Source organism: Diabrotica virgifera, chromosome 10 (genome assembly GCF_917563875.1).
Source record: "Diabrotica virgifera virgifera chromosome 10, PGI_DIABVI_V3a".
NCBI lineage: Eukaryota > Metazoa > Arthropoda > Insecta > Coleoptera > Chrysomelidae > Diabrotica > Diabrotica virgifera.
The window spans coordinates 150161428-150182381 of record NC_065452.1 but is presented as its reverse complement, the minus strand read 5'-3'; the positions used below and the strand labels follow the sequence as shown (position 1 = coordinate 150182381).

The 20954-nt window shown below is 34.4% G+C and overlaps 2 protein-coding genes across 2 annotated transcripts in view; both read left to right on the top strand.

Annotated features, from left to right (window-relative positions):
• The window catches only part of LOC114332483 (solute carrier organic anion transporter family member 5A1-like), a 233732-nt gene that overhangs the window by 14909 nt on the left and 197869 nt on the right, over positions 1-20954 (top strand). The gene's annotated exons all lie outside the window — the stretch shown is intronic.
• LOC126893436 (uncharacterized) lies at positions 2788-7351 on the top strand. The gene is made up of 2 exons (XM_050663632.1): positions 2788-4117; positions 4250-7351. Exon 2 carries the CDS (start codon positions 5852-5854, stop codon positions 7349-7351), a length of 1500 nt encoding a protein of 499 aa, XP_050519589.1. The 5' UTR covers positions 2788-4117; positions 4250-5851.

The window sequence follows — 20954 nt, the reverse complement described above, 5'->3', positions numbered from 1 at the left end:
TCTTTCGGGATACATTTCTAGATTATGATCATCAGCTTTAATTTTACATGTAGGTATGGCATTGTTTTTATTAGACCAGGAACAGGAATAAATATATTTTTAAATATAGGAGGCATCTAGAGACTTGCAACTTTTTGCATTCTGTTTAGGACTAGGATGACGTCTGGAAAAAAGTCTACAATAAAAAAATGGGTGGAAATGCATTATTACATTTTAAAGTGTATAAAACGCATCGAAAAATGCATAAACATGTTAAAATCAGTATATTAAGGGCCAGATTTTCTTATTTCGTGGTACACTGAACACGAATACACTGATACTGAACACGAATGTGCAATCAGAACCGACCTCCGAAGGACCTGGGTGCCCAGAGTTACTGCTAAGTTACGTCATCTAGAGTTTCGAGGGTGTGTTTTTGGCACTTAATTAATCCAAACAGATTACTCGAGATTACTGATATTGTGGAGCAGCAATGACAGAAGAATTAACAACATTAATTAACAAAATCATAAAACACAATAAAATACCAGAAGAATGGAGAACAAGCGAACTAATTCTACTATTCAAAAAGGAGATAAAAGCATCCAGAAAACTACAGAGGTATCTAAACTACTACCCTAAAACTTACAACTAAATTTTTACAATATTATGAATTTATGAAATTATGGATCAGATAAGTTTAGCAGATGAACAACAGAGTTTTCGTACTGAAAGATCGTGTAACGATGCAATATTCGTCATAAAGCAAATTACTTAGAAATCACTAGAGTATAATAGACCAGCAATTCTATGTCTGATTGACTTGAGAAAGCATTTGACAGAGTAGAGTTACGACTCACAGATGTAATCCATCTTCTGTACACTAGAGAATTTCCCTTAGATATCATAAAAACTATTGAAAAAATCTACCATAATAACAAAATGGAAGTCAGAATAGATGGACAACTTACAGAATCTATAGATATAGGCAGCGGAATAAGACAGGGAGACTCATTGAGTCCTATGCTCTTCAATTTAATCATGGATGAATGTTTATGTACTTTGGATGCATTTTATACTGCAATTATGCATTCCCACCCATTTTTCTATTGAAAACTTGTTCCTTTTTCACTATTTCCCTAAAAATAATTTCTAAATGCCTTGGTCTATGCGTATTTTATTGTTATGATCCAAAAATCTAAAACAATATCTTCCCGGGCCAAAAAATTAGTAGAATTTATAAAAAAAAATCATTTTTAATTATTAATTAGTCTGGACAAAATTATGTCGGGCATCCTTTGTTGTTAACAATGTTTAACATAATAGTTTATTATTACATATCATTTAATTTCTATCCATTAAATCGATCGGTGAAGGTCGTTGTTATATCGGATCTTATACGAAATACTGAGAAATGCAATTCTCGATATGATTACCGGTACTCAAATAAAAAAGTAATGAGAAATGCGATTCTCCATATGATTACTGGTACTCAAATACAAAAGTAACAAAAGTAATCAAAGTAACGAATACTGTAAATGATTACTTTATACAAAAGTACCGATTTGTAACGATTACTCGAAAGTAACTATAATCAACATCACTAATCTGGAGGTTCGAGGTTTATCGGTAATAAATTGATGCAAGCAGATTACTCAGGCGCGGACGGTTTTTGGGGTTACTGAAAACGAATATGCAATTATAATGGAAACCCAGAGCACCTGGTGTCTAGGGTCACGTCATATTCAGGAGTTTCGATTGATTTCGGCACTAAATTGATGCAAACAGAATCCACGAGAGGTTTTTCGGGTTACTGAATATGAATACGCCATCAGAAATGACTCCTGGATAACCTGGTGCCTACGGTCACTGCTAAAGCACGCCATCTTCTGGAGTTTCGAAAGTTTTCAGCTTTAAATGCATGCAAATAGATTATTTTCGGTTTTTGGGGTCGCCGAAATACGAATACGCCATCAGAACCGACTCCCGGACCATCTGGTGCCCAAGGTCACTGCTAAGGCATGTTATGTTCTAGATTCTAGAGTTTGGAGCATCAGGTGCTTCGGTGGTCGGTTCTGATGGCGTATTCATCTTCAGCGATCCTAAAAACCCCCCCGAGTAACTAAGTCTGGCCCTTAATACACTTATTTTGACAGGTTTATGCACTTTTGGATGCATTTTATGCACTTTAAAGTGCAACTATGCATTTCCGCCCATTTTCCTATAGTAGACAGTCATCCTGTTTGTATGCAGAAAAGAAATATCAAGTAGTATAAAAAAATAAAGTTTTCAAAGCAGTTTATAGACCTGTTCTGATTGTTGGCAAGGTGCCAAGTGTTAAAAAGTGTTAAAGGTGTTACCAAAATGGATAGAATAAGGAACACAGACATAAAGAACGAACTGAAAATTGGTGGTAGAGTTGGTGGGGTAACTGACATCGGATGAAAGATACCATTAGACATTAGACGAAGCAACGAAGCACTAAAAAGCCCAAAACCTGAAATTCCAAAAAAGGAATTTTGTGCAGTAAGATGAATCGTCATGCGACTTTTTGCATTCGATTCGAGAGAGTGTCAGGCAATTTTGTGAACTAAATTGATCTCCGGCAAAAATTTTTGTTCATAAGACAATGCATTTAAAGCATCTCGAAGAGATGGAAAACGAAAAATTTAGAACTCAGGAAATAATGACGGAAATGAGTTCAATTTTTATATTTGGGGGATTTGGAGATCACTGAACACAAATTTCCTTGTAGCGTTTAAAAAACCAGTGAAAATATGATCTTTAGATTTGTATAGATTTTACAATCCCTCTCTAAGAAGTCCAAATTTTTTTATTCAGTTTTTTACTTAAATTCAGATTGCAAGGAATTTTCTAAAACCGCACCTGTATACATCTACGAAGTATTCCGCAACATTTCAATGTGTTACAAGATTCCTGTTTATTTGAGACGCAAAAACAGAATTTGTAAGAAGTTTTGACAAAAGTACAGTTCTAATGCGTTGATGAACTTTCTAGAATAAATGTTGAAAATCAATTTGATTGGTTTGTTTGAATTTGGTACAAAGATCGAAGCTCGTAATTGGCTCTGAAGAACGGAAGCCGGAAATTGCGTAGTGACAGGATCAAGGAATTTTGGCAGGAGACGGAGAAGAAAGCAGGCATTCTTACAATGGTAGTGAATCAGTAAACATCGATAGTGAGTTACCGGCTTTTTTGTGACGCAAAAAGAATTTCCAAGTAAATGGGATCTATCAAAGTTCTTCTGTGTTTTTGTTAAGTAGGTGTACCATCAGTTTGATGGTGTAGCAGTTCCTTTTTTGATGGTAAAAGTGTAATATACGCTTTGTAAAAATACTGCGTATGTATTTATGAAAGCCGGCATAGTACTAATATCGTAGTGATGAATTAAACCCAAGCCTCCCGTCTCCTGGATTAGAAAACCTATTTCCCGAGGTAAATAAGCAAATTTCTTTTGTTTTATGGTATTTTCATGGTATAATGGTATATGGTGCAATCAGTAATTTTCCATTGACATTTTCCCCTTCGAGTGACGTATGAACTACGTACGTGCTGTCAAGTGTCATGTCAAGTTTCACAATGGTGAAGTTTTGAATTTTAAGGTATAGTGACTTTTAATAATTATAAAATTCTCAAACTAATAACGTTAATTTCTTTCAACATAAAAAAAATAAATCTTTTTGGAACTTAAAATACAAAGATGAAAAAGTAAATTGTTGAACAGAACAAAGAATAATTTTGCTTCCATCATTAAAATATTATTGTAAAGACATAATTGTAAGTTAATGTTAAAATCCTTTTTGAAACCTTTTGAAATAGTTAAAAATAAAAGATTTACGGAATGATATTTGACAGGTGACATAGTTGTTGTTATTTTCAATAATTAAGTACTACGAGGAGTAGTCAGTAATTCTTTAATGTAAACATTGTTCCCTGAATGAATATAAATTTTTGTTTTAATGCAAATGCTATAATATATGTCATAATTAGGTCAGTCACTCAGTTATACAAGTCATAATTAAGTCAGATATCAAATCCTCAATGCAATAATATTATTGTTTATCTTTTGGTGCACCATAACCTATGTTCAGAAAAGTAGATGTATTTTTTTTTACAGGTAATTTTTTATGTAATCTGAAAGTTTTGTTATCTCAAGGAATAATTTTTCAATAAATGCCATAACTGTGTATTTTGTCCTGTTTATTTACCGCTAACCTATTGGCAAAATTTTAACCACAAACTTTAAAAGCTTTTTAGAGTCAAATTTTAAGATGTTGGATGATCATAGAAAGTAAAACTCCTGGTAAGGCGCCCTAACAAAATATAGCCAGGATTTATATTTAACACCCCAGGATATCTGTAAGTACCCTTGTTTAAATTTTTGATAGTAGTAAATATTCCCTAATCCCTAACTTCTTCTTAACGAACTCACAACCTTAGCTCTCCAACCAAAACACGAGCCGCCGTAGCAAAGTAGTTTTTAGAAATATCCCCTAGTTTTCTCGACCCTTTTGTATTTAAGCAGTATCTAAATTTTCCAAGCTTTTATCTTCCCCCTTATTTCTAAGTGCTACAAAATGGCGCCCAACGTGGGGCCGATTCATTTTTCTGCCTCTTTCAGTGTCCAGTTGTGCGCTACAAAATAGCACCCTCAGACGTGAGGCCAGTCTCTTTTCACCCCCCAGTCATATCGTTAAGTTGTTCCCAAGCAGTTTACATTTTTTTAGTTAGTCCCAACTGTTTTTCAACTTAATTTCCTCTCCTTGCCCCAGATTTGAGACCGATTCTACTATCACAACCAGTATCGCAACATAGTTTAGCCCAAGAGCCCCTACATTTTTTTAGAACGTTACGAAGTGGTATAAAATTTTCAATAGGATGTGTAAATATGTACTCATAGTAGTGTATTAACATTGTTTTTATGTATGTACTTATAGTAGATGTTAATACAGTACCCATGGTGAAAGCAATATTTAAATTTTTTTTAAAAAAGTATTGATTGTATAGACAAGTAGTCTATATAAGTAGCGTTGAACATTCCAATATTGAAACTATTGATAAAGTATAACATTTTAGTTGTATTTGTGCATTTATTCATAATTGATTAACAATTTTTTACAGAATAACTTATTTTTGTGATTTTTTTTGTTCGTCATTTGAGTATATGTGTATAGTCTGTGTAGTTTCCGTTTGAGTTTTTAGTCCCAATGTTGTCTAGTTGTCCCATTATTTTTTTCTCAACTAATCTAGTTTTGTCAGTGTCATAAAGATACCAAAGGTTAGTTGGAGTCTGCCTGTGAAGTAGTTTGAGTGTATCCGTGAAGTAAAGTAGTTAGTCAGTCCAATTACTATTTGTCTTTCCCTTCTTGTACCAGAATAGATCACAAGTGTAATACTCGTGATAAAGGAAGTGTGCTTAGTTGTCTAGGAACACTCCCATTAGTTATCGGAACAAGAACCGTTGTTGGTGTTATCCCGTGTAAGCTCATTCGAGAAGCAAGTTTCAATATTGTTTGTGTTTGTCTATCCCTGTTTTGTCTGAAAATATTTGAGTCTGTTGTTTCCTGTTTGTTTTGTGTACCCTTGTGTTATTCCCTGTTAGTCCGTGTCAGTGGTGGAGTGTGAATTTTTTGACCAATAGTTTATTGACCCCTCTTTTGTTTATTGAGTGATTGCAGACCAAGAGCAGAAGTTGCAACAAAGTCAGTGAGGTTAGGATCTGGCTGCGTGAGAGTGCAAGTGAGGTTTGTGTTCGTTTGATAAATAGAAACGGTTTTTTGTCCGAAAGTCATACTTTCTACTATTCCCTTTGGTCTTTCCCCTGTGTGTTGTTTTCACCCCAGTTTTAAAAATGAAGTCTACCCAAGTTAATGATCTGAAAACCGATGAGTTATCTTATGAACTTTTCATAAGAGGTTTTAATGTCCAAAATAGGACTGTTGAAGAAAAACGTAAGTTGTTGAGAGGTCAGTTAAGTAAAGAGACCATCTCATCTTCCATTAATTTGACTAAAAATGTAGTCGATCCTGATCAAGAGTTACCTACAATCCAGTCAATATTAGCAGATTTGCAAAGTATTGCGCGGGCAATGAGTGCACAGTCATCAAAGGCTGACTTTGCTCGTTTCAAAACAAGGTCCAGTCATCTGGATTTCAGATTGGAAAATTTCCCTGATAATGTAGAAGAAGCTATAAAAGAAGTTATTGACAACTATAAGATGGATTTACTGATGTTGACTGGAGATGTCTTAGAAAAGGAAGAGACATCTGACAATGTGTCCGTCCCATCGACTAGTGGTCCAACTTCAGTCCCCGTTGCCCCTATTAGTTCAGTTTCAGCCCCTATTATACAAATTTCAACTCCTGTTAGAGTTTCTGATTTAAATATCAAATTTAATGGTGAGAGTAAAGCCCTTCCCACATTTTTAGAAAAAATAAGAGATTCTGCTAGATCCAGAAATATTTCTGATGATGTCCTGTTTAGATCAGCTTTTGAGTTATTCGACGGAAACGCTGCTATTTGGTATAGGAGTGTTGGAAATACAGTTAACAGTTGGAATGAGTTGGTAACCCTTCTCAAAACTGCTTTCCTACCCCCAGATTATAATGATAATCTCCTTGATGAAATTAAAGGTCGAAAACAAAAAAAGTCTGAGTCAATCACTATTTATTCCGCAATCATGGAGAATCTCTTTAAACGTTTAGAAGAGTACCCATCTGAAGCCCAACGAGTAAAGATTTTAAGAAAAAATATTTTGGTGGATTATATTCCACTCGTAGCCCTTCAAGATTTTCCCACTGTCGAAATGTTAGTCATAACTGTTAAACGTTTGGAGCAAAATGTTTTGCCCCTGCTTCAAACTACAAAAGGTCTTGCTGGTATTTCATTAGAGGATTCAGAAAAACCCCAAGAGAAGCTTCAGGTACTTGATAAACAAGACAAGCCTGATAACCCCAAAGGAGACAAACGAGAAAAGCAAGATCGTCCCTTTAAGAAATCCAAGTCTACGCAGAGAAATGAGAGACCCAATCCTCCAGTAGATACTGATGAAAGACATCAGTCTTCTTCTTCTTATCCACCCCACAGAAATCAGTCTTCTTATCCACCTCCATTGATGCAATCCCCTCCCTATCGACCGTATGGAAATCAGTCTTCTTCTTATCAACCTCATTCAATGCAACCCCCTCCACAACCCTACCAAACACATGACAACCCTAGAAAAATTATTTTTTGTTTTACTTGTGGTAAGCCCAACCACATTTCTCGCAATTGTACAAACAGAGAAATGTCTTGTTCTCGTTGTGGTAATAAAGGAGTGAGAACGTCCTCCTGTATGTGTCAAAAAAACTAGGTAGTGTGCAGCCAGTCGGCAGTTGCACTCCATATAGAGTTAAGCCCGACAAATTCCCCCAAAACATACTTAACCCTCTTTTTGAAAAGAAAGGTTGTGACAGTCGTCCTCATGTTAGTATTTCTATCTTTTCTAAAAACTTTGTCGCCCTCTTAGACAGTGGTTGCACCACATCCGTAGTAGGTGCCGCTGGAGTTAAATTTTTGGATTCCCAAGGAATTAAATATAATTCTACTCCCTGTAAACACGTCTGCTTAGCAGATGGTTCTCAAAAATCAGTTGTTGGTACTATTGATCTTCCAATTGAGGCTGATGGTGTTTCCCAAGTAGTGAAATTTCTTGTCGTACCCTCCGTTCCCCATAGTTTTATTTTGGGAAGTAACTTTATGCATAAATTTTCAGTGTTCTTGAATTTTAGAGATGGAACATGGCATTCTTCCCAAAAGGAAGAGAAAACAGAAACTTTGTATTCTGTAGACTCATTTTCCCCCACTGAAAAAAATTTAGTAGATTCCACAGTCGCTTCTTTTGAGGAAATTTCTAGTTCCAACTACATTGGAAGAACCAATAAAATTGAAATGGTTATTGACACTGGTGATGCAAAGCCATTTAAGAAAAGACAATATCCTTTATCCCCATACATGAATAAAATACTACATGAAGAGTTAGACGATATGTTACGATTAGGAGTAATCGAACCAGCCCAATCCCCATGGTCAAGTCCCATATTATTAGTCAAGAAAAAGTCAGGTGAATATAGGTTCTGTTTTGATGGTCGTTCATTAAATGAAGTCACTGTTCATGATACATATCCTTTGCCCCAAATAGACAGAATTCTTTCGTTACTTAGAGGAGCTAAATGCATTAGTTCCATTGACTTAAGAAAAGCTTTTTGGCAAATCCCGCTGCATCCTGACTCTAGGAAAAAGACAGCCTTTAATGTTTCTGGTAGAGGTTCCTTTCAATTCACTTCTGTTCCTTTTGGTTTGTGTAATAGTGCACAGATTCAACAAAGATTAGTTGATGCTATCTTTGGCCCTGAATTTGAACCCTATATATTCTGTTATTTAGATGACATCATAGTGTGTACCCCATCTTTTGAAGAACATATCCGATTGTTGAAAATTATAAGAGATAAACTGAAAGAAGCAAACTTGACCATTAACATCGATAAGTGTGATTTTTTTAAATCTGAATTGAAGTATCTTGGTTATGTAGTTGGTAACAATTCCCTTAAAGCAGATCCTGAAAAAATCTTAGCTATGGTTAATTATCCCAGGCCATCTAATTCTACTGAAATTAAAAGATTTATAGGTATGTGTTCCTGGTATCGTCGTTTCATTAGAGATTTTTCCAGTTTAGCCTCCCCTATTAATGACCTCCTTAAAGGTCATAGAAAGAAAAAACAACCAGTAGTTTGGACTAGTGAAGCTGAAAAAGCTTTTTTGAAAATTAAAGAACTCCTAATTTCTGCCCCTATCTTAGCCCAACCCAATTTCGAACTTCCCTTTGTTGTGCAATGTGATGCATCTGACACTGGTCTTGGTGGTGTCTTGACTCAAACTATTGATGGTGAAGAAAAAGTTATAGCTTATGCAAGTAGGTCCCTTTCCCGAGCTGAAAGAAATTATTCAGTTACAGAGCGAGAATGTCTCGCAGTGATCTTCGCTATCGAGAAATTTCGAGGTTATATTGAAGGAGTTAAGTTTTCGGTCATTACTGACCACCATTCACTTCTCTGGTTGAATAAACTGTCCAATCCTACAGGCAAATTAGCCAGGTGGGCTATGCGCCTAAGACAACATACTTTCGATTTGATTCATAGAAAAGGAACATCCCATTTAGTCCCTGATGCTTTATCTCGAGCTCATACCAATGATACACCCAAAGATGCCCAAAAAGTTGATTATCTAGAAATAGATCTTGACAGAATAGACCCTTGGTTCGATGATTTAAGATCAAAGATACTCCGTTCCCCTGGTGATTTTCCACAATGGAAAGTGGAAAATGATTTCATTTACAAGTATGCCCCATCCCCCAATTCTTTCAAGACTAATGATATTGAATGGAAAATTTTAGTTCCCAAACCCCAAAGATTAGAAGTAATGCAATCTTGTCATGAGCCACCTACGTGTGCTCACTTTGGATTCTATAAAACTTTGTCCCGTATTTAAGAAAGGTACTATTGGCCCAAAATGCGTTGTGATGTGCTTAAGTTTGTCAGATCATGTAAAGTTTGTGGTGCTCAGAAAACACCAAATCATGCTCCTTTAGGTAAAATGGGTAAGCAGAGAGAAGCCCAATTCCCCTGGCAAATAGTTGCCATTGATCTGATAGGTCCCTTTGTTCGTTCTAAAAAAGGTTATACATGGTTATTAGTGGTTGCTGATTGGTTTAGTAAATATACCTTAGTCCATCCTTTGAGGAAGGCTACGGCTAAGAGTATTACTGAATTTTTGGAAGATAATGTCTTCCTGATGTTTGGTGTTCCCCAGTATGTGATTTGTGATAATGCCTCAAATCTGAACAACCCTCTTCTAATTAATCTCTGTAGTAGGTATAATGTTCAGAAAGTATGGTTTAGCCCCGTGTATGCACCACAATGTAATTTTGTGGAGAGAAATAATAAAACCATTGGAACAGCAATCCGTATGTATATAAAAGACCACGTAGACTGGGACAAGAATTTAGCAAAGATCAGACAAGCTATTAATACCGCAAAGCACGAAGTAACTGGATACACCCCAGCTTTCCTTAATTATGGCCGTCATGTTCCCCTGAGTGGAAACTACTATGGTGTTGATCAAAACGATCAACGGAAGCAAGATCTAGAAATTATTCCTGGTAACCGTGATATGTATGCTTCAGAAGTAAAAGGATTAAGTCAAGTCTTCGAAAAGGTCAGGGCTAATCTTCGAAAAGGATATGAACGTAACGCTAGAAGTTACAACTTACGAAGAAGAGAAGTCCAATTCCAAGTAGGAGATAGAGTATGGAAAAGGAATAAAGTCCTGTCTAATGCTGCTAACAAGTTTATGTCTAAACTAGCACCGAGGTACATTGAAGCTACAGTCCGTGAAAAGTTGTCACCAGTGGTGTATCGTCTCTCTGATTTAAATGGTTCTGATCTTGGTAAATGGCATGTTAAAGACTTAAAACCTTTTGTATCTGATGGAGATAATATGTCATCCCCTTAGTCCTGATCCCCTATTCCATGTTCCCCCTGTATTGTTCTTCAGTTCCCTTAGTCTTGATAAGAAGTTGATATTCTCTTTGATTTTGGTATGTCGTCTTTTGGTCCCTGTTGTTGTCGTATACCCCCTTGTATGAATTTGTTGTGATTTGGCCCTTGTTGTTGTTGTATCCCCCTTTGTTAGTCTTCTTTTATTTTAGTCTAGTTGTTGAAGTGAGTATATTCCCTGTGAGACGTTTAACATAAAGTTACCGATCTCGACTTGAGACAAATGTTAAGATTACGTTGTCTCATTGAGGTATTTAGAATGGAGATTCTAAATCCTCATTTTTGCTGAACCGTTGCCAACAAAATTCCCTGAAACTCGCTAGGCGTTTAGTGGAGTTTAGGCAGATGCCTATCTGCTGAGCCTAGAGCTCAAATGATTTGTTTAGTTTTTGAGAACCGCTCGCGGTTAGGCAACGAGGTGACAAGGCTGTGTCTGCCCTGGTATGTCACTTGTGTTACTGCTGTGGATGTCAGCGAGGTCCACACAGGGCACAAGTTTAGTTTCTTTCCCAAGGCACAGAAACTCTTGTCACCTACAGTTCATTTTAGAGTCATTACACATTTCAGTCTACTCGACTTTAAAGAGTCTGGCGATCGATGGTACGCTAGCCCAATCCCTAACGTTTGTTTGTTTAATTTAATCCCCACTAGCCATCATCTAAAAAAATTTTTGATGTGATTGTTTAGCCTCACTCAAGGAGTCATGGTTGATTTTTGTTTGGTTTATCGAAAACTGGATAGCTATCCGAGCTTTCTCTTTTCGGAGGAGGCTGTGTAGCGTTTAAAAAACCAGTGAAAATATGATCTTTAGATTTGTATAGATTTTACAATCCCTCTCTAAGAAGTCCAAATTTTTTTATTCAGTTTTTTACTTAAATTCAGATTGCAAGGAATTTTCTAAAACCGCACCTGTATACATCTACGAAGTATTCCGCAACATTTCAATGTGTTACAAGATTCCTGTTTATTTGAGACGCAAAAACAGAATTTGTAAGAAGTTTTGACAAAAGTACAGTTCTAATGCGTTGATGAACTTTCTAGAATAAATGTTGAAAATCAATTTGATTGGTTTGTTTGAATTTGGTACAAAGATCGAAGCTCGTAATTGGCTCTGAAGAACGGAAGCCGGAAATTGCGTAGTGACAGGATCAAGGAATTTTGGCAGGAGACGGAGAAGAAAGCAGGCATTCTTACAATGGTAGTGAATCAGTAAACATCGATAGTGAGTTACCGGCTTTTTTGTGACGCAAAAAGAATTTCCAAGTAAATGGGATCTATCAAAGTTCTTCTGTGTTTTTGTTAAGTAGGTGTACCATCAGTTTGATGGTGTAGCAGTTCCTTTTTTGATGGTAAAAGTGTAATATACGCTTTGTAAAAATACTGCGTATGTATTTATGAAAGCCGGCATAGTACTAATATCGTAGTGATGAATTAAACCCAAGCCTCCCGTCTCCTGGATTAGAAAACCTATTTCCCGAGGTAAATAAGCAAATTTCTTTTGTTTTATGGTATTTTCATGGTATAATGGTATATGGTGCAATCAGTAATTTTCCATTGACATTTTCCCCTTCGAGTGACGTATGAACTACGTACGTGCTGTCAAGTGTCATGTCAAGTTTCACAATGGTGAAGTTTTGAATTTTAAGGTATAGTGACTTTTAATAATTATAAAATTCTCAAACTAATAACGTTAATTTCTTTCAACATAAAAAAAATAAATCTTTTTGGAACTTAAAATACAAAGATGAAAAAGTAAATTGTTGAACAGAACAAAGAATAATTTTGCTTCCATCATTAAAATATTATTGTAAAGACATAATTGTAAGTTAATGTTAAAATCCTTTTTGAAACCTTTTGAAATAGTTAAAAATAAAAGATTTACGGAATGATATTTGACAGGTGACATAGTTGTTGTTATTTTCAATAATTAAGTACTACGAGGAGTAGTCAGTAATTCTTTAATGTAAACATTGTTCCCTGAATGAATATAAATTTTTGTTTTAATGCAAATGCTATAATATATGTCATAATTAGGTCAGTCACTCAGTTATACAAGTCATAATTAAGTCAGATATCAAATCCTCAATGCAATAATATTATTGTTTATCTTTTGGTGCACCATAACCTATGTTCAGAAAAGTAGATGTATTTTTTTTTACAGGTAATTTTTTATGTAATCTGAAAGTTTTGTTATCTCAAGGAATAATTTTTCAATAAATGCCATAACTGTGTATTTTGTCCTGTTTATTTACCGCTAACCTATTGGCAAAATTTTAACCACAAACTTTAAAAGCTTTTTAGAGTCAAATTTTAAGATGTTGGATGATCATAGAAAGTAAAACTCCTGGTAAGGCGCCCTAACAAAATATAGCCAGGATTTATATTTAACACCCCAGGATATCTGTAAGTACCCTTGTTTAAATTTTTGATAGTAGTAAATATTCCCTAATCCCTAACTTCTTCTTAACGAACTCACAACCTTAGCTCTCCAACCAAAACACGAGCCGCCGTAGCAAAGTAGTTTTTAGAAATATCCCCTAGTTTTCTCGACCCTTTTGTATTTAAGCAGTATCTAAATTTTCCAAGCTTTTATCTTCCCCCTTATTTCTAAGTGCTACATCCTGACGGCGATGGTCTCCGAGGTACCTGGTGCCCAGGGTGGAGCTCGTCGCCTGGGACGATCGAATAATTCGCCAAATGAAGATTGGATCAAAAAACTGAAAAATACGTGTTCAATATTACTCAAAAATCTATCGAATGACAATAAAGACGACCCCCACCACTCCACCCCCTGGAGGTGGGGTGGGGGTAACTTTTAAATCTTAAATTGAAACCCCATTTGTTATTACAGATTTGGATTGCTTACGTAAAAATAAGCAACTTTTATTTGAGACATTTTTTCGAATTGTGGATAGATGGCGCTATAATCGGAAAAAACGATTTATCGTGATACCATAGGCCATAGGTCAATTACAGAAACGGTCTAATATCTCGAGAAATACACTTCCAAATTAAAGACCAAAAAATACGTGTTTAATATTTTTCAAGAACCTATCGAAGAACATCAAACACGACCCTCCACTCCACTCCCTGGAGGTGGGGAGGGGAGGTTTGATAACTTTAAAATCTTAAATAGGAATCCCCCCTATTTGATTGCATATTTGGATTCCTCATGAAAAAATAAGTAAGTGTTGTTCGGATTATAGCGCCATATAACCATAATTCGAAAAAATGTCCCAAATAAAAGTTACTTATTTTTACGTAAGCAATATAAATCTGCAATAAAATGGGGGGCTCCTATTTAAGATTTTAAAGTTACCCCCACCCCACCTCCAGGGGGTGGAAGTCGTCTTTTATGTTATTCGATAGGTTCTTCAAAAATATTGAACATATATTTTTTGGTATTTTATTTGGAAGTGTATGTCTCGAGATATTGGACCGTTTCTATAATTTACCTATGGTATCACGAAAAAATCGTTTTTTCCGATTACAGCGCCATCTATTCACAATTCGAAAAAATGTCTCGAATAAAAGTTGCTTACTTTTACATAGGCAATCCAAATCTGCAATAACAAATGGGGTTTCTATTTAAGATTTTAAAGCTACCCCCAGCCCACCTCCAGGGAGTGGAGGGGTCGTGATTAGCGTCATTCGATAGATTGTTGAAAAATATTGAACACGTATTTTCAGTTTTTCGCTCCAATTTTTATTTCGCGAATTATTCTATCGTCCCTCAAAATATTCGGTAGTCCCAGGCGACGAGTTCTACCTCGGAGACCATCGCCGTCATGAAATTCGTGTTCAGTGTTCAGTGACCTCCAAAACCGTCAAGTGTAAAAATTTAACTCATTTCCGTCAATATTTCCTGAGTTCTAAATTTTTTATTTTCCATCTCTTTCAGGTGCACTTTAAAGATGCATTTTCTCATGCACAAAATTTTTTGCCCTATATGAATTTAGTTCACAAAGTTGCCTGACATTCTCTCGAATCGAATGTAAAAAGTTGCATGACGATTCATCTTACTGCACAAAATTCCTAGGTTTAATGCTTCGTTGCCTCGTCTACATACCAGTGAGAAGAGTGTAGGAAGCAAAAATATTGAAAAACCAAAAAGAGGAAGGCCAAGGCAGACATGGGATGAAGTAATCGGAAAGATAATATTATAATAAAGAGAAGAGGAGTGGCATGGACAGACGCAAGGATGTTGACACAAAACCGCAAAGAAAGGAAGAAATTTGTTGAGGAATAAAACCTCACACCATTATATTTATTATAGGAAGGTTTTAGATTATAAATACATATTAAATTATACAGGGTGTTTCATTGGGAAACGGAAATACTTTATTGGTGAATAGAGGTCACCAAGACGGTTCCAGGTATACTAAATGTTTTGCCCTACCGACTTTTATATCCGAGTTACAGGGTGTTTTATCGATTTTGCTCATTTCTTTCCTAAGCCATAACTTGAGAACCACCCTGAAGATTTTTTTAATATTTGGTACACATATCTCTCATTCAAAACCCAAACGACCGACATACTAATCACAAGAAAAATCCAGGTCCGTTTAACAAAGAATTATAAAATAATTGTGACCTTAAAACAACACCCTGTATATTGAAATTTTGAAAATCTGTTTGCATATTTGAAAAGAGCACAAAAAACTAAGTCTAATCGTTTGCTTCGATTTTTCGGCCAGACAATTTTTTGACTTTAATTTTGAAATTATATTGAATTTTTTTAAGAACTCCACATTAAAAAGCAGGTATTATTAACTTTTAATTATAAATTATTAAATTTATTGAATAAATAATCATTTTAAAATGAATCAATATTTATTTACCACATTGGAAAGACCTAATTATTAATCACAAGAAAAATCCAGGTCCGCATTAACAAAAAAAAAAAAGTAATTGTGACCTTGTAACAACACCCTGTATATTGACATTTTCAAAAATTGTTGGCACATTTGAAAAGACCACAAAAATCCGAGTTTATCGGTCCACTTTGATTTTTGTGCAAAAATTTATTAACTTTAATTTTGAAATTAAATATATTCAAATTTTTAAGAACCCTGAAATTAATAAGCAGGTTTTTAAAGCACTTTTATTAATAAATCATTCAAGTTAATTAATCAATACTAATTTTAAAAATAATCAGTTAATATTTACAGCATTAGAAGGGATTCCAGCATTAGAAGGGTAAAATCCAGGTCCGTATTAACAACAAACTACAAAGTAATTGTGACCTTGAAAAAACACCCTGTATATTGAAATTTTTAAAATACGTTTGCACCCCTGAAGAGAGCACGAAAAACTAAGTTTAATGTCCTGCTTTAATTTTTTGTGCAGACAATTTAATGACATTACTTTTGAAATTATATCGAAATTTTTATTATGAGTTCCCAGAGTTCTTAAAAATTTTGACATAATTTCAAAATTAAATTCATTAAATTGTCTGGCCAAAAAATTTAAGCTAACGATTAAACTTAGTTTTCGGTGCTCTTTTCATACCTATGTGCAAACAGATTTTGAAAATTTCAATATACTGGGTGTTGTTTCAAGGTTACAATTCCTTTATATTGTTTTGTTAATCCGGACCTGGATTTTTGTTGTGACTTGTAAGTGGGTCATTCGAATGTCGTAAATAACTATTGATTATTTTTAAAATGGGTATTTATTTAATAACTTTAATAATTTTTTGTTAAAAGTGCTTTAAAAATCTGCTTTTTAATTTCACTGTTCTTAAAAGTATCAACATATTTAATTTCAAAATTAAAGTCATTAAATTTCCTTCACAAAAAATTAAAGCAAACCGATAAACTCAGATTTTTGTGGTCTTTTCAAATGTGCAAATAAATTTTGAAAATTTCAATATACAGGGTGTTGTTTCAAGATCACAATTACTTTATTTTTTTTTTTGTTAATACGGACCTGGATTTTTCTTGTGATTAATAATTGGGTCGTTACAATGTGGTAAAAAAGTATTGATTAATTTTAAAATAAGTATTGATTCAATAGCTTTAATAATTTATAATTAAAAGTGAATAATACCTGCTTTTTAATGTCAGAGTTCTTAAAAAATTCAATATCATTTTAAAATTAAAGTCATAAAATTGTCTGGCCGAAAAATTAAAGCGAACGATTAGACTTAGTTTTTTGTGCTCTTTTCAAATATGCAAACACATTTTCAGAATTTCAATATACAGGGTGTTGTTTTAAGGTCACAATTACTTTATAATTTTTTGTTAATCCGGACCTGGATTTTTCTTGTGATTAGTATGTCGGTCGTTTGGATTTTGGATGAGACACATGTGTACCAAATATCAAAAAAAATATGCAGGGTGGTTCTAAAGTTATGGCTTAGGAAAGAAATTGGCAAAATCCATAAAACACCCTGTAACTCGGTTATAAAAGTCGGTAGGGCAAAAAATGTAGTATACCTAGAACCGCCTCGGTGATCTTTATTCACAATTAAAGTATTTCCGTTTCCCAATGAAACACCCTGTATAAAGTGGCTGTAACTTTCATCACAAGTTATGCATTATAATAACACATTATTAATATCAACGTATAAATACTGAATTATTTAGGACATATTATATAAAGCACATCGCACCGTTCCAATTTGTCGACGTGAAATTATTGACTACTCGCGATATTCCTGAAAATAAACCACAATATTCCTCAGTTTCATTCCATTAACCTTGATTGATTAGCTAGTTATAAAATAAATCGATACAAATGCTGCATCGCCTTATTATTGTCTATAATTTATAAATCCTAAAATATATCTGTCACCACGATCTAGTTCAGTTAGATGTTTCAATTTAAACCATTTACCTGAAATGTGACTAGAAAATGGAAAATGGAAGGCGTACATAGTCCAGGAAAATAAGTAGTGTTTTGTCGGGAAACTGACCCAGCCAGGTTGCAAATGGGTTTTTAGGGTACATTATACCTAATACATTATAAATACAAAAACGCCCGTCACAGATCGAAGGTATAAAAAATAATGAATGTTTAGGTCAAGGCCAACTTTGACCCTGATTGATCTAGGTGATTTTTTTTTGAAAATTCTGGTAAAAATACCAGTTTTTCAAATATCAAATTAGATTAATAGTAGAGGATCCGATATAAGGTCGATTGGATATGTAACCTGGCATGTTAACAATTACAAAAATCAAGGGTTGTCCGATCTAATCTTGTTCTAACTAGAATTAATTAATAATTAAAAAATTACATTTTTTTATGAATTAAAAAAAAATCGACTCGGGCAGATAGTATTTCAGATTTTTTGGTTGATTCGAAATAAGAAAGGTATTTTGTAATTTTTCTTTAAAGTTGATCGTTTTCGAGTTATAAACAATTTAAAACTGAAAAAAGTACGAAAGATGACAATTTTCAAGGCTCAAAAACACAAGTAAAAAATCTCATTTTTGTAATCATCAAGTATATAAATTCAAGTTCAAACCTTTTTCAATCGGGTCTCGATAAGAATTTTAGCCATGTGTTATTCTAAACATATTTTTTTAATCGTTAATGATTAAGATTTCTTATGGGGAGACGGGCAGTAACAACTAAAAAACAATGATAGAATAAAGTTTGAACTTGAATTTAGGTACATACTTCGTAATTTCAAAAATGATATTTTATAATTATGCTTTGAGCCTTGAAAATCGTCACCTTTTGTTCTTTTTTAATTTTAAATTGTTTATAACTAGAAAACGATCAACTCTAGAGAAAAATTACAGAAGACTTTTTTTGTTTAGAATGACCTAAAAAATCTGAAATAATATCTGCCCGGGTCGAATTTTTTTTAATTTATAAAAAAATGTCATTTTTAATTATTAATTAATTATAGTTAGAACAAGATTAGATCGGGCAACATATCTAATAATTTGGCCAACATAAATTACATATCCAATAATTTTTATCCATTAAACAGATCGGTGCAAATCGACCTTATATCGTATCTTAGACTATAATCGACAGTCAATAACAAGTTATTCAAATTATTACTGAGCTAAAAATGACTCTATTTTAATAAAATATTTTTGCGATAGTAAAAATTACTTTTATTGATTTTTTTTTACTTAAGCCGTCCTCTTGTACCTTACGGTGTCGAGGTAAGTGGAGAAATCAGACGTCTCCATGCCTTTCGGTCAGTAGCTAGTCTTTCTGCTTCTCTCCACCCAATATTCCTTTTTACGCAAGCTATTTCCAATATCTGCGTTCCACGTTCTTGCTGGCCTGCCTCTTCTTCGTTTGTTGTCGGATGCCGCTTTCCATACCCTCTTTACAGTTCTACCTTCACCCATTCTCGTCATATGTCTGAACCACGATAACTGTTTCGTTTCAAGTCTGTCTAAGGTCCTTCCAATACCGCACCTTTCACGTATGTCTTCATTTCTTATACGATCACGTCTGGTCACCCCGGATACCGCACGTAAATATCGCATTTCGCATGCTTGAATTTTACTACGGATGTTGTCATTCATTGTCCACGTTTCACTACCGTAGAGTAGCACCGGCTCGTATACAGTTTGGAACACTTTCATTTTTGTTTTCAGGCTTACTTCTTTCTTCCTAATAAAACTTTTATTTAGCGCATAGTACAATTTTGTTGCACTCATTACCCTGCTGTTTATTTCTGGTTCTATATTTCCTTGTCCATTCATTGTTGATCCTAAATACTTGAAGTCCTCTACTTGTGTAATGGTCTCATTATTCAGCTTTACATTTATATTTTCTTGAGTTTTCGATATTACTAAAGCTTCTGTTTTTTCAATATTTATTTTCATCCCAAATTTCTTAAAGGCTTCATTCCAAACATTTACATTCACTTGCAAGTCTTTTTCTGATTTTGCCACAATTACCAGGTCATCGGCATATATCAACTCTGACACGTGAACTTGTTGAAGTTTATACACCCCTACCCTAGTTCTTTTTACCTTACCCCTGCATTCTTTTGCAATTTCGTCCATTAGAGTGATGAATAACAAAGGACTCAGAACACCACCTTGTCTTACACCTGTCCTTGTGTAGAATTCTAGAGATGAGCGATTTTTCGTTCTTACATTATTACGTGTACATTTATATATACTCTTTATTGCTTGGATTAACTTCGGTTTCACATTTCTACGGTTTAATATTTCCCAGATCTTGTTACGTGGCGCCCGATCAAATGCTTTTTCCAAGTCCACAAAACATAGAAACAACTTACTGTTATGTTGTAGGGCTTTTTCTGATAACTGTCTCACCGTGAATATGAGATCGGTTGTACCTCGCCCTGGCCTAAAGCCGCATTGGCTGTCATCCAGTGTGGCCTCGATATTTTCTCGCAGCTTTTTCTCTAGTATTATTTCGTAGATTTTACTAGCAACTACCAACAATGATATTCCCCTGTAGTTAGAACACTTATGTTTATCACCTTTTTTGTGTAATGGTAGAATAGTGGCAAGAGTCCAGTCTCTAGGTATGCATCCGGTATGCCAGCAGCTCCTTATGATTTTCCATAGTAACTGTAATCCTTCTCCTTCCATATATTTAATTAGCTCAGCCTTAATATTATCGTGTCCTGCAGCCTTGCCATTTTTTAGTTTTAAAATTTCTTCCCTATATTCTTCGTATGTTATGTCATCATTATCTTGTTCATTTAAATTGTACTCCTCCCTGTCATTTTCTATTTCGTTGGTGTCTCCCATTAATAATTCCATAAAATGTTCTCGCCATCTTTCGGTAATCTCTTCATTTTTTTAATAATATGTTACCATCTTTGTCCTCTAAACCTGTTACTCCGTTTGATTTCTTTTGTCTTAGGTTTTTTAGGGTCCTATAGAGCAACTTCGCGTTACCCTTACTATCACTTTCCATTTTATTTCCAAATTCTTCCCATTGACGATTCTTAGCTTCTTTAATTTTATTTTTAACCATTATTCTCTGTTCCTTATATTCTTGATAATTACCTTCACTTTTAGTATTTATATACTTTTTCCACAATTTTTTCTTCTTCGAAACTTCCAATTTTATGTTATTATTCCACCAAGCTGTACCTTTCAGATATCTTCCTTTCGTCACACCACATACTTTACTCCCAGTTGCATACACCAGCTCCTTAAAAATATTCCATAATATTTCTATATCCTCCTCATTTTTCCAATTTGTTTTTCGTATTTCTTCATTTAATTTACGACAGTATTACTTTTATTGATATTTTTTTAAATATATTGAAAATACAATTCCTCTTCTTTCATGTGGTACCCGCAGAATAGCTGTGTCATTATTATTTTGTGAGCAATAACATTGCAAAACAAAGCTCTCTTCTTTTGGCATCATAACTCTGGATGGGTCTTTGCTTGTCTG